The 14,404-nt window shown below is 34.1% G+C and overlaps 2 protein-coding genes across 2 annotated transcripts in view; both read right to left on the bottom strand.

Moving 5' to 3' along the window:
* The window catches only part of LOC128166051 (protein O-linked-mannose beta-1,2-N-acetylglucosaminyltransferase 1-like), a 28,721-nt gene that overhangs the window by 13,723 nt on the left and 594 nt on the right, over positions 1 to 14,404 (bottom strand). Inside the window, exons 2-9 of the mRNA XM_052830956.1 lie at positions 13,893 to 13,946; positions 12,945 to 13,032; positions 11,672 to 11,784; positions 11,466 to 11,531; positions 10,979 to 11,092; positions 10,641 to 10,758; positions 9,916 to 10,014; positions 9,204 to 9,325 (exon numbers count right to left, since the gene is read on the bottom strand). Coding sequence (XP_052686916.1) covers positions 9,204 to 9,325; positions 9,916 to 10,014; positions 10,641 to 10,758; positions 10,979 to 11,092; positions 11,466 to 11,531; positions 11,672 to 11,784; positions 12,945 to 13,032; positions 13,893 to 13,937 — 765 coding nt within the window. The 5' untranslated portion in view covers positions 13,938 to 13,946. The remainder of the gene's footprint in view (positions 1 to 9,203; positions 9,326 to 9,915; positions 10,015 to 10,640; positions 10,759 to 10,978; positions 11,093 to 11,465; positions 11,532 to 11,671; positions 11,785 to 12,944; positions 13,033 to 13,892; positions 13,947 to 14,404) is intronic.
* Positions 807 to 4,044, bottom strand: LOC128164536 (uncharacterized). The gene is made up of 2 exons (XM_052828447.1): positions 3,174 to 4,044; positions 807 to 3,030 (listed from the first exon to the last, which is right to left on the bottom strand). The coding sequence occupies exons 1-2, from the start codon at positions 3,194 to 3,196 to the stop codon at positions 1,008 to 1,010; spliced, it is 2,046 nt and encodes a 681-aa protein (XP_052684407.1). The 5' UTR covers positions 3,197 to 4,044; the 3' UTR covers positions 807 to 1,007.

The following is a 14,404-nucleotide window of genomic DNA, read 5'->3' as shown; positions in this document are numbered from 1 at the left end:
AGCATAAGTTGATATTACACACCCTAAGGAAATCCAAAGATTGTATTTATTTAGCATGATTTCCAAAACATGTGTCCTAGTAATATCATTTAAAAAAACAAGTGGCATACTCCAAAAAACATAAACTCCTTCAGCATCTAAAATCTATGGCTCAGATTCAGCATTTAAACTTGTGGAGTGCCTCACTATCACAAGATGCATCATCTATTCAAAGGCGCCAGCTCCAAAAACTTTTACCTCATCCAGCATCTGAAACTATATTTTTACCTGCAGAAGTGCTAATTTATACAATAAAATGCTTTCTTTTGTGATTCATGCGGGATATGAAGGTGGCAACATTGCAGAAAAAATACATAATCCACATTATGGGTTATGTAAATTTTTTTATGCAATGATTGCTATCTTCATATATATATTCTTTCAAAAAATTTCTAAATTTATTGTAAAAGGTAAGTAAAATTAACTTAATTACTGTTAATGTACATCAGTACATTACCGGTAGCTTAAAGAAACAGCCAAATCATCTCCTACAGGAATTTAAGTCTGACATCATTACGATTATTTCATACAGTCCCTGATTTTTTTTTTAGGTCACTGTATGTTTCCATCAATCAATAAACAGGTGTGTAGATTTCAGTGCTGTCAGTTTCTACAGAGCTATGAATTACAATAAGTTTCCATAAGAAATAAAGAGAATCATACTCGGTGGATGAAAATATAAATTTTATATACAGTATATATATATATATATATATATATATATATATATATATATATATATATATATATATATATATATATATTCATATTCCTGACAAAAAACATACATGTATATAATGGCTTTAAAGCAACAATATAAAGATATATAATACAAATAAACATTGAATTATATATAAAATAATATATTTTCATTGAACGCTTAAATCTAAGGTATTGTGAATAATATAGGATGACTGACTTGAAAATGTCTATGTACAAAGTTTGTTTTGTTGATGGCTAAAATTTTATTACTGGTATGGTGTTGACTGAATCATATCCTGAATTCTCCTCTGTGTTGCAGTTTGTATGTTGTGAAGTGGATACTGTGTGAGAAGTGACTGTTGATATGAGTATAGAGCAGCCTGGTGGTTCCCTGTGATCTGTTGACAGATCCCCAGCATCTCCCAGGAGATGTCTCTGTATATATCACGTACATACAGTCCCTGATCATGGTGGACTAGGACCTGTAGCTCATCTAGAGCGGCTCGTGATAATTTTGTATCTATGTGTCTGTAACACAAGAACTCTAGGAAGTGTAACATCACAAACACTGGGATATATAACGTAGGCATTCTGTTCTGTAGAGCAGACTGTTGTTCTGGTATTAGTTCATTGATATAACAGATTCTGTTGTAAAGTCTAATATCCCGTGCTCCAGCCTGTCTCGTCTTTGTAGACCAGGACTGTCCCCCTACAGCCTCAGTATACCTCTCTCTGTCTACACGTCTCCTATACATCAGATATGGCTGTGCTAACTTGACCTTTGTCATCTCTATAACAGATAAAGCTTCCCTGTATCTGAGTGTCTTGTAATAATACATAGCAATGTACAACATGTCAGATACACACCCAAACTTGGCTGCTAATTTCAGCATGTGATAGGACATTTTGTCTGCAATATACATCTGTTTGTTGACACCTGTATTAGTGTACATGTTGTGTAATATAAAAGCAATGCGCTGAAGGGCAGAGGCTGTAAGTCTCTGTAACGTGACAACTTGACAGTGTGTAAGGTGTGAATCTACACACTGTTCTATTGTGTGTATGGCTTTTATATATCGGTGTTTACCTGATCCTACATTAGTAAACATTGTGTTGAAAAGTTCTATATCATAGTCAACTTCAGGCATAATTAAACTCTCATCTGTTAAAACAAAAGCTCTAGGATTGTACAGGACATCAATGATGAAGAACCTGATAGAGGAACTCTGTAACAGACAGGCCAGACCTTTCTTGTACAATTCATGTAACTCTAGGAACAATCTGTTTTGTGCTGAGCCATGAACCTTTGTCAGAAACAGGTTGTTTTGTGGGATGAAAAAGTTAGGACAGATCCCCTCATACACCCATTTAAGGAGGAGTTTAAAGCAGACCCAGAAACCGACTAGGAGGTTTTGTGGACACCAGTGAGGTAGTGTGTTTTGTTGAATTGCCCAGAAAACTGTTGTCTTCATGTGATAGGAACACAGCAGTTTATTGGTTTCTTCTGATTGTTCATTTATAACTTCTTTTAAGAACAGCTTTAACAATCCATAAGTCAAAAACTGACTGTGGTTCATTGCTGATACACATTTATACTCTGCTTGTGAAAAAGAAATTCTCCATTCTTCATATTCATGGGATCCAAATAGGTGTCCTATTGCTACAAAGTGACATCCATTTCTGACAATGTCATTGACAACTTCAGGATCAGGCCATGCATGACATCTGTCTTTCCATGAGGAGGCAGACAGAGGCCAGAAGTCACAAACAAAACAGTAGGCAGTGTCATATTCTCTCCCTGCTAGATTACCACTAGCACAGGGTCCATGTACAGTAGAATTAGGCACTGCTGCTGAACAAGTTAACTGTCTGTATAAAGAACTAGATATATGGACTTTGCCATTCATTCTGACACATGCTGAACAGACTTTTCTGTTTGTTGTTGGTGTTAGTAACTGAAGTAGAGTGAATCCTGGTGGACTCTCAGGACTGTCAGCAAGAATCAAGGTTGTATTGGCTGTGTTGTAATACTCAGACTGAGACATGTCCATGATCACTCGGTGGTTGTTTGGCCAGTACATCCAGTCCAGATCTGATCCCTCTAGTCTGAATCCTTCCCTCATACTTCCACTCATCATCTCAATGGTCCCATCATAAGGTGTCACTCGTCTCTCCACCATTTCCACGATGTCCTGTGTCTCCCTCCTAATGGCCACCTCTTGTGGGGTCCCCAGTATCTCACACAGAACCACGAACACTGACTCTGACATGTGCTGGAGTCCCCCACATCTGTTAGAATTAGATGTGTGTATTGTGTTGTGAAATTGTCAATTTGTAAATCATATTTTTCATACCTTCAGATAGAAAATGTTCCAATAATGTAGTGCTTACATTTTAAAATGAAAATTATAAGAATATTTGAATGAACTTACATTTCCACTGGGAAAGACTCCATTTTAAAGGTGAACTCTACACCTGTGGAAATTTTATGCTATTTTTAGCTGCAGGAATTTTATTTTATTGTACTTTCACTTTGTTTCAGCTGTGTGTTTTATTGTCTTTGATAAGATTGCTGGTTTTAAATTAATTTCTAATTAAGAAGTTTGCTTAAAAGAGAGAGAGAGAGATGAATGAAGAGGGAGCTACAGAAATTTAAAATTAAGAAATCCATTTAGAATGTGTATAGCTAAAATCATATTAAATGCCAAGCTGGTACATTACTGTGTTAATTGTCAAAGTGATTCCATATATAAAATCAATGAATAGTGAAATAAGAAACCTGTCCTGACAGAACAAGACCTACAGATATCACTGATAACAACAAATGATTGCATGGTTGGATGGTTGCAGTAAGAAATTAGGTAACCAAGTAGATATTATATATATATATCATCCAATTTTAAATGACATGGTCCATTTTTTTAAATCCTACATGCAGACTTAAACAAATCAAAGTACTGAAGTACTGAAAGCTGGGCTCTTTTGGTGTGTCTTTACGCATATTGTGTAGTAAAAACTGAAAATCTCTCTCTCTCTCTCTCTCTCTCTCTCTCTCTCTCTCTCTCATGCTTTTAATGTTGGCAAAGCGTCAGAGAGCGACCAAATTTTGTAAGCGGCTATAAACAAAAATATGCCTGTCTAGTAGAAAAAAGTTCAACAGTTGCTGCCTTGAATTTTGCAACAAGTGTTATATATTCAATCCCCATTTCTTCAACGCGCAGCAAAGTAGTTCATAACAATTCATGCGCATTATATGTATCCAAAATGCATAGTCTTGTTTTTTAAAGCACGTTAATAATAAGAAAACTAAAACATAGGTAATCATAGATTACTAAGCTCACCGAGACGGAGCATCACCCTTATGAGACATCACCTTCATAAGACCACCTTTATCATTTTATATGAAAATCATACTTTAATCTTGGATATCCATGGATTCTGTTTTGACAAAATATCGTATATCATCTGATAAATTTTTTTATGATAATCATATGTTCATATGTTAATCAATACAATGATATAAAATTAAATATTGCATCATGTCATATTTCTAATATAATATATATCATATAATAAATAAAATACCGTAATAAACAATAATGAGATTTGATATTGTAACGTATGATATGACATTGTATTGTGTTATACCTTATTGTATTTAATCACATAATACAATATCGAAAAATATAATACAATATAGTATCATATTACAATATCATATTACATAATACATCATAACACTGTAACATGATATTATATTGTATGATATAGAATGTTATTGTATTGAATGACACTGAAACATAATTGATACATTATATGATATTATATCATATAATACAATATAATTTGATTCCAACATTGTATCTTATCAAATGATACAATATTATGTGATATGGTAAAATACTATAAAATACATTATTATATTATACATATTGCATCATATGACACAATAAAATATATTACAATATCATATAATACAATTTCATGTGATATGATAATATATCATATAAAGCAATATCATATCATACAATATTGTATGATACAATATAATATAATATTACAATATCATATAATACAATTTCATGTGATATTATTCTATATTACTGAAACCAATATCATATTATACAATATTGTATGATACAATATTAGAGAATATACAATATTGTATCATAGGATACAATATAATATTTTGCAATATCTTATGTAATTGTATCATGTGATAAAATAATAAATTAAAAATACAATATAATATTATACAATATTGTATCATAATATACAATACTATACATAACAATATCATGATACATAATCATATCATAAAATATCAAAAAAATTGATACAATATCATATCGTATGGTATAACTTTTTATAATATAACATATGATATCATATTGTATCATATCAAACAATATTGTTTCATATCATACAATACTTTATCATAGGAATCATGTTATATCATTTATCAACAAACACATCTATCTATCGAGCTGGTTTGAGTGAGGTAGGAGATTTCTTTAGCATCCTTGATAATGGAGATCAGGCTCTGCTTCTGAAGCAACCTCTGCATTTAATTTATAATAAAGTTAAATCAACTATGCAAGCTATCATCTATAAAACATGTGACCTGTTCCAAAAAACTAAACCTCATCCAGCATCCGAAACCTATGGCTCAGATTCAGCATTCAAGCCCATCAGGTGCATTTGTATCATAAGACGCATCATCCATGCAATTTTGGTGAAGTTTGGACCAGTAATAACTAAGATATCATCATCAGAGGGCACTAGCAATTAAAACCTTAACTTCCTCCAGCATCCGCAACCTATGGCTCAGATTCAGCATCCATGCCTGTCAGGTGCATCAATATAATAAGACACACCATCCATTCAAGTTTGGTGAAGTTAGGACCAGTAATAACTAAGATTTATTTTTTAGCATCCTTGATAATGGAGATCAAGCTCTGCATCTGAAGCTACCTCTGCGATTCATTCATATTACAGTTAAATCAACTATGCAAGTTTGAAATAGTACTATCATCTATTAAACACGTGACCTGTTCCTAAAAACTTCACTTTATCCAGCATCCGAAACCAGACTATGCATTCAAGCCTGTCAAGTGCATCAGTATCATAAGACACACCATCCATGGAAGTCTGGTGAAGTAAGGACAAGTAATAACTAAGATATCATCATCAGAGGGCACCTGTTTCAAAAACTTTATCTAACCAGCTCTTAAAACCTTAACCTCCTCCAGCATCCGAAACCTATTGCTCAGATTCAGCATTCAAGCTTGTCAGGTGCATCAGTATCATAAGACGCACCATTCATACAAGTTTGGTGAAGTTAGGACCAGTAGTAACTAAGATATAATCATCAGAGGGCACCTGCAACAAAAACTTAACCAGCTCTAAAAACCTTAACCTCTTCCAGCATCCGAAACCTATTGCTCAGATTCAGCATTCAAGCTTGTCAAGTGCATCAGTATCATAAGACGCACCATCCATACAAGTTTGGTGAAGTTAGGACCAGAAGTAACTAAGATTAATCATCAGAGGGCACCTGCAACAAAAACTTAACCAGCTCTAAAAACCTTAACCTCTTCCAGCATCCGAAACCTATTGCTCAGATTCAGCATTCAAGCTTGTCAGGTGCATCAGTATCATAAGACGCATCATCCATACAAGTTTGGTGAAGTTAGGACCAGAAGTAACTAAGATTAATCATCAGAGGGCACCTGCAACAAAAACTTTAACCAGCTCTAAAAACCTTAACCTCTTCCAGCATCCGAAACCTATTGCTCAGATTCAGCATTCAAGCTTGTCAGGTGCATCAGTATCATAAGACGCATCATCCATACAAGTTTGGTGAAGTTAGGACCAGTAGTAACTTAGATATTGCTATCAATGGGCACCCGCAACAAAAACTTTAACCTGCTCCAAAAACCTTAACCTCCTCCAGCATCCGAAACCTATAGCTCAGATTCAGCACTCAAGCCTGTCTGGTGCATCAGTATCATTAGGCACACCATCCATGCAAGTTTGGTGAAGTACAGACCAGCAGTAACTAAGATACTGCTATCAAAGGGCACCTGCAACAAAAACTTTAACCTGGTCCAACAACCTTAACCTCCTCCAGCATTTGAAATTTAGGACCCAGATTCAGCATCCAAGTCTTTCAAGTCCATAAGTAGGTCCAGATGCATCATCCATGCAAGTTTGGTGAAGATAGGACAAGTAATAGCTTAGATACAGGACCTGCAACAAAAACTTTAACCAGGTCCGGACGCCGACGCCGACGCCACCTCCGACGCCAAGGGTATAGCATAAGCTCTCCTTGACTTCGTCTCGGTGAGCTAAAAAGATAGACAATTCTCTCGAATTAAAAAAAAAACAAAAACAAAATGCCAGCACTTTTGACAAAGCGTGGCTCTTTGTGTAACTATTTGGTATAGCGGAAGCTTTTACTTTGACGCTGTTTGGTTTTTTGTTTACTTTTGAAGTTGTGCTATTTATAGTAACATTGGCGATTTGCCTGCCTAGAGCCAGGACTCTGCTTACAGCAGAGCCCGGCTAAAAACAGGTAGACATCTAAGAAAAGCAGTAGAATTATTATACCGGTATATGCAAATTCCTAATACATGGTCTTAGTAAATATACTTATTACGGGCCGCCAGGAGGCGGTCCGTTGTTTGATACACATTTAAATATTGTTACTGCATTTCTGCGGTATAGTTTTTTTAAAATGAATTAATATTATGCTCATTTTTATCAATTAAAAAGTAAATTTGCATGTAGAAATATGTTTTATGCCTTTTAAAAAATATTACATATTTTTTGTTTTACTCGTAAATAAGAAGTTGGTAATAGACTGTCGTGTTAGTCGCGTTTTTATCAAGACTATAATATATTCGGAAAATTTCGGAGTTTTCCATTGTATTGGGATTAGTCTCGTTCAACCAAACACTCGGCTTTCTTCGTAAATCTCCGACGAGTAGAGATACGGTATACGGGACATACTAAAGACCTGAAATACTAAAGACCTGAATGACATGAAATTTTATATAAATGGTGTATTTGAATTTCGATGTGTTGCGTCAAATAAAATGACTTTGTTTGTGAATTTATTGTATTGCCATGTGCTTTGTGGTAGAAAATTATCACGAAATGACATCCATATTTATTATTTACGCAAAAATCTGAAAGAACTAAAAATTTGAATGAACCTGAACATTTGAGCGAACCTGATTTATTTTTAATTCCTTTGAAATAACCATGATTATCTTCATAAACTGTAGTGCAGATAAGATTTACAATTCCATTTACGAAAAACACGATCTGGCTTATTTTTTACCTTTAAAATTAAGCAGTTTCTACCGGATGAGCATGATCTTATAATACATGTACATGTTCCTTTATACCGGTATTAATCCATTTCTATTTCATTATGTGGTCCCTTGAAATTATATAAACTAATGCATTAAGTTTTAATTCAATACAATGCAACAAGAAAATCAAGATGGTTTGAAATATATAATCTCCAATAGAATAATGATGAATTGAACTTAAAATTAAAATGATGTACAAATCAATGTGTTCTCCATTACTTCATACTATAGCAATAATCATACAATTACCGTTGGAAATGCTTACAGTAACGAACTCTATTCTTAATAATAATAGTGAAATGTTAAAATTCAAAACGTGTTGCTGAAAATATAGAAATTAAAATTAAAATCTACCATTAAAATTAGTACAACTAACTCTTTATTTTCTTCTTTGTGGTGTGTGAATGTAAACAACCAATGATAATTCATACAACAATTGTTTACGCTTTTTATGCGGCCCATTTGACGCTTGCGTCAATATGATTTCTTATTATACAACTCAAACACAAGTGTAACCTGCATAAAAACTCAATAAAAAGCAAACTAAGCATACGTGATAAGTGTAGCTTAGTGAACTTTGTTTATAAATCAAGACAAATGCATTAATTGCCATGTATAAGCCTTCAATGGTACAGAGCTTGACCTTGTATGTCGGAGAGGATTTAAATAGGCAATGCCTGCTATCCCATCCGTTTTTTTATATATTGCATAATGAAATATTGTTTAAATAAAGAGGTTGTAAATAGAATGCTAGATTCCAAATCTCATGCAATATGATACAAACACCCTGGTTGACAAATCTAGCTCTTCTTGGAACTTTTCTATAATGACTTTAGACTTTGATATGGTGTGATGAAGTCGATACATCCTTATGCTATTCGTTGAGCTTTAATACTTTTTGAAATCACACTTAATTCAAATATTAATTTAAATATTACTAGTTTTAGCTTGCCTTATTATTTTCTATCCCAATGATTTATATTGAAAATCTGAAGAATTTTTTTAAAAATTGGTGTGGCCTTGATATATTTTCCTAAACTTTTCCATATTAACTGCTGAGGTCTAGGTGATATTTCCTACCTTAGGTGGATGGAATGTGAGTGGGGCGGGGTCGTCGCAGTCACACACTCGGCTGTACCCCTCGACCTTATCACAGAACTCCTGTCGCTTACTATCAGTGGTAGACCAAGGACACTTAGTATCTATTTCATATAAATCATAAATCAAATAGTATCCATTATATGTCGATACATGTATATATCATAGAAAACACCAGTCCATTTAGTTTTTAAAATGTTAAGCTCTGATTGGTTGAAATGTCTACATTAATTTTTAATATCATCAGGTTGTACCTTATATCGTAAAATGCTTTAGAAACCCAAACAGTTATATTATTTTAACTTAGTGTGTGCCTTGCTACAGGATTGATTAACCAAATATACTTAATAAGCATTCAATAACAATCCTATCTAATTGACCATGGCTGGTGGAGCGTTACCACTGATGCTGCATAACACCTTAACATTAAGATGGCTGGATGGTCATGTACATTTTTAGACTAATATAATCTCCTAATAAGAAGAGCTCTGTATAAAAATATATCACATATTCAAGTTTCAAATCTAAAATATTTGGAATATTTCTTTACTATATAATAGTTAATAACCAAACAACTCATTTCTGAATATTGAAGGTAGATCTGATGGTTAGTTTGTTGACCACACAACCTCCTTAAAATAAAGAATAATTCTGTTTTAAAGAGGTATCAAATAAAAAATCATTCTGTCCTTACCTTGCAGGGGCACCAGTTTAAGGACCTCCTCCACCGTGATTCTCTCGCCCCATTCCCCCATCTTGTCGGCTTTACTGTGTCGCTCACTGACAACTTGACCTACAAACATCAAAACATACCATATAGAAATTGTCAATCATTCTTTCAACATCAAATCAATATCTAACAAAAGTTCTGCCTTTCTTGAAATTGAACATCTCTAAGCAGTACAGTGAAATCATTTCTATTCGTAGGGGTCAATGTTCATGGCTAACTGAATTTTTCAGGTTCACAGGGATGTAATTTAGTTGGTGGCAATTCCGAATAATTTTAATAATTATCAAACAAATGCTTTTATATATGTTTTTTGCGATGTAAATTCATGGGAAAGAGTTACCCATGAAAGCCACAAACATTGGTCCCCTACGAACAATGATGATTCCACAGTATCAGCAGAAGCAATTTGCTCCAATTTGTTTCAAACCAACATTGATATGCATATCATGCAATACATATACATGTACTTGCAAATTCATCAACTCCACGTCTTACAGTGGTATAAGTTGCATTTTATAACTAAAAAAAATTCTCAACATTTCTTAGACCACAAAAAATTCTGAACATTCAAATTGCTTCATGTCTTCCTCCTTGAAGCAAAAGAATGCATTTAAAATATTTTGAATGAATAAATATCCTAATCCATTCTGTTGCTTCAAAGGTCACCTCTGAGAGATTATGCTCCTTACCCCCTTTGTAACAGATAAATATCCACATGTCTCGGAATGCCAGTTTCTCCCCCGTCACACTCCCCATACCCCTCAGAGCTGACCGGGCCTCAGGCTTCAGCTGAAAGGAACCCTCATCCTGGGGAGAAAAAACACAGACCAGTTGGTTAAAAGTGAAAACAATGATCAATTAAAGAAAAGATTACTACAATTTTTTATTTTGTAGTTTGAGACTTTCCCTAAGACCAGTTAAATCTTATTATGTATTGAGACTTTCCCCAGTGGTATATTTTTTGTTTGAGACTTTTCCTTGAACCTACAGTATCTTATTGAGACTTTTCCCATTAAAGTGATCTTACTTTGATCGTGAAGACAAGAATGCGGTTTTTGGAGATTCTGTCAATGAAGTCCAGCATGGCTTGGTCTTCCCCAGAGCTGTAAGTGTCAAACACCTGCTTGGCCATCACCTTGCCCTGTAACCATGGCAACATATAATTTAAAATCAAAGATTTCCTTATTTCTAAAAGACATAATATGGCAGCCTAAAGAGATGTATTTCTAATGGACATCAAGTGTACTTGTACTTGTTACAGAGAGAACATTGTTTATATAATCAAGTATCTTAGGCATACCATGAGCAATTATTGTGATGTCAATGACAGTCGTACTATGTGGGTGAAAAAGAAAACATTTCATACCGCCATTGTATATGGTCTCTAATCGATTTTTCAAATTTCTCAAGATATATGTAATCATGTTATTTGTTTCATAAAATTCCTGATTTTAATGAAAGAAACATTTTTCTCTTAAACAACTGCTTCCTTTATAAGATGTATAAGAACTTACAGTAGCCTGGTTCAGGACAAGTAAATGGATTCCCCTGTTGACATCAAAATCATCATCTTGATAAACCTGAAGATAACAAAAAGGCAGACTTTTATCTTTGTTCGATCTTTATCAAGAAAGAGTACACAACATAAACTAAATACTAGAGTATTCTTCTTTTTGAATTGTACAATGAATGTAAAAAGAATCAGATGATCTGTGCCCACCGTTTGTCCGTTGACGGTGACGTAGACCAGGGACTTGCTAGAGGTGACCCCCAGGGATAGCTGTGTGGGAGGCCCGTCCCCCTCAGGTACCGAGTCCTCCCTTGTTTTACTCTCTAAACAGGAAATAAAGAATGTGTGATATATAAGTACACAGAGGAACACATTCAAAACTATTCACTTCATTACAATATACTGTAAAACGACATGAAGATATAATTGAGTAATACTTGGAAGGGTGCTTTCACTGCAGTGGTCAATTGTTAAACAATAAGTGTCAAAATATTTGATGTCAATCATCGTCACATTAAAGGTGCGATATCGTAATCTGAAAATGTATCTAATAAATTAACCTGTTGAATATGCTTAAGGTCAAGATCTAGTAAAAGAAAAGTGCCTACTGGTTTATGAAATTCAAGATATAAATTCTGTCAATGATGCTTCATAACAAAATCTTTGTTTCATAGGGTGTACGGGGCTTAAATTTTTGATAAACACAGTGAAAATCCATGTTTTAAACTGTCATTTTTAATGAAATATGAAGGAATTGAGGAACAAATTTATTGGAGTTTTGTCCATTTTTGACTAATTAAATATATTTAGAATGCCTACAGTCTCTCCAAAAACGGCATTAAACAAGCCTTTGACATCCCCTTTTAAATGATGTCAAATTGAATATAGGAACCGGGATTACTTTTCCCATGATTAAATATATATATGTCAAAATATTGTTTTATTTTCTACATAATTCCTTTAAAGTTGTAAAATACAGGAAAAGATTCATCAAATCAATTATGATGTCATAATGGTTCTAGCACCAAAAAGACAGTTTTGAATCATTTACTAGGGGCGCTTTCCATTAACGTTGCCTGGCCGGCGACATTATTGGGAAACGGTGACGTTAATGGAATGGTTGACAACGTCACAATGATCCAACGATGACGATTGCAGCTTAAAACTGATACTTATCTTAAGATTTGATCCAGAAATTTTGGCTATTTGTAGTTTTAATGTATTTCAATGTAGTAGGACAACTTTTAGTTTTGGAAATGCTGATTTTGTAGAATATGATAACCTCAATGCCATATTGTTTCCTAGTCGGCAATGGTATATAGCGTTGCCAAAATCGCTCGCCGGCGACGCGTGTTCCAGCAATCAGCGACGAAGGCAACACCATCAAATCCGGCAATGCCGGTTAAATGGAAAGCACCCTAGATCTTGACCTTAACTACACACACTTCCTGTGTCATCAGTAAGTTGACTGTAATGGACTCACCTCTGTAACCATCTTTCCTCTCATGCCTGTTCATTATGAATGAAATATTTATAATAGCAGTCACCACCAAGATTAACAGCACACCACTCTGTATGGACAAAAAACAAAAGTCACCACCAATATCAACAAGAGGTGGCCACATGCTTCACCCCTGAAACAATGCCTAGCTGTGACCTACATGCTGGATTATATAATACTGGTATAATCACAACAAAACACATCAAAATGCATATAGATTCATAAGCCTGAAATGGCACCTTTAAGAAAAACTTTGTATGATTCTTTGTTATATTTTGGACTTCCCAAGACCAATGGATGATGGTAAAATTTACCTGTAGTTTAAAACTTTTCTCTACTAACTTGCATCCAAATTTATTTTACAAAATGTTGCCTCCTTGTTCTTCATTAAGAGATTCTTATATGCTTTTTTCCCACTTCAGATTGTCTTAAACCTACACCAGCCAATCATTTAATGACAAGAAGCATTCGGAGATACGAATACATGTATGAGACAAACAAATCCAGTGGTCAATAATGCAATACTAGGTTAAGCATTTGAAAGTATGTGTTTATGGGTGTGAGGCTACAATATGTTTTTAGGTACACATACCAATAACCTGAGTTTAAATTGTATATAAATACAATTTGCACATGTACATTAAAAAAATTGTTTAAACATTTTCAGCTTACTGTCACTGTTAATAAACTAATTTCTTGACTTTGATGAATCCAGATGCACAGTGAATCTTTCTGCAGAAATTATGATGAACCAGTAATTCACATAAAATTGGGGGACCCCTGCTGTTACACACGCACATTCAAATGCTTGGCCTCTCAAAAAATTGCATTTTGCAAAAAAAGTATATAAGTACATGAATTAAGAATTTCTTCACACATTTATGTTATTTAATTTAAAGCCTGTTCACGCAATACAGTGCTTGCAATTACCTGTAAAAGTCTTGTGAGCCATTTCTTCCTCCTGAGCATTTTCATTATCTGTGTCTGGAAATAGACACAGGAAAATAATAAATGTTCTTCGTTATAGTATCCTTGGTGTAAGTATTTACTATTGGCACTGAATGATTTATTTTTGACGTCGTGTCCAGGTGAACACACAAATTGAATAACAAGCTTTCGCGGGTTTCCGTTGTGATAATTCGTCTGCTCAACTGACAGCAGTTATTGACACGACGATGTCAACAATAAATCATTAAATGTTTATATTTACATTCCCTTACAATTGCAGATCACGGAGGGAATAAATAAGTAATAGCAAGAACAGCTTTAAAAACTGGTTTAAACTGGTTAATATCACATAGACTGTTGAGTTGAGATCGATGAGCATGAAAATATAATCCATGAAAAACAACTCTTGAATTTTGCTTTTGACAACATGTATGAAATATATTTTTAACTGATAACATAGAAATCAATGTTCGGGAGATACTAACTTATGTAAA

This window comes from Crassostrea angulata, chromosome 10 (assembly GCF_025612915.1).
Source record: "Crassostrea angulata isolate pt1a10 chromosome 10, ASM2561291v2, whole genome shotgun sequence".
NCBI classification, from domain to species: domain Eukaryota; kingdom Metazoa; phylum Mollusca; class Bivalvia; order Ostreida; family Ostreidae; genus Magallana; species Magallana angulata.
This window is presented reverse-complemented; position numbering and strand designations above follow the sequence as displayed.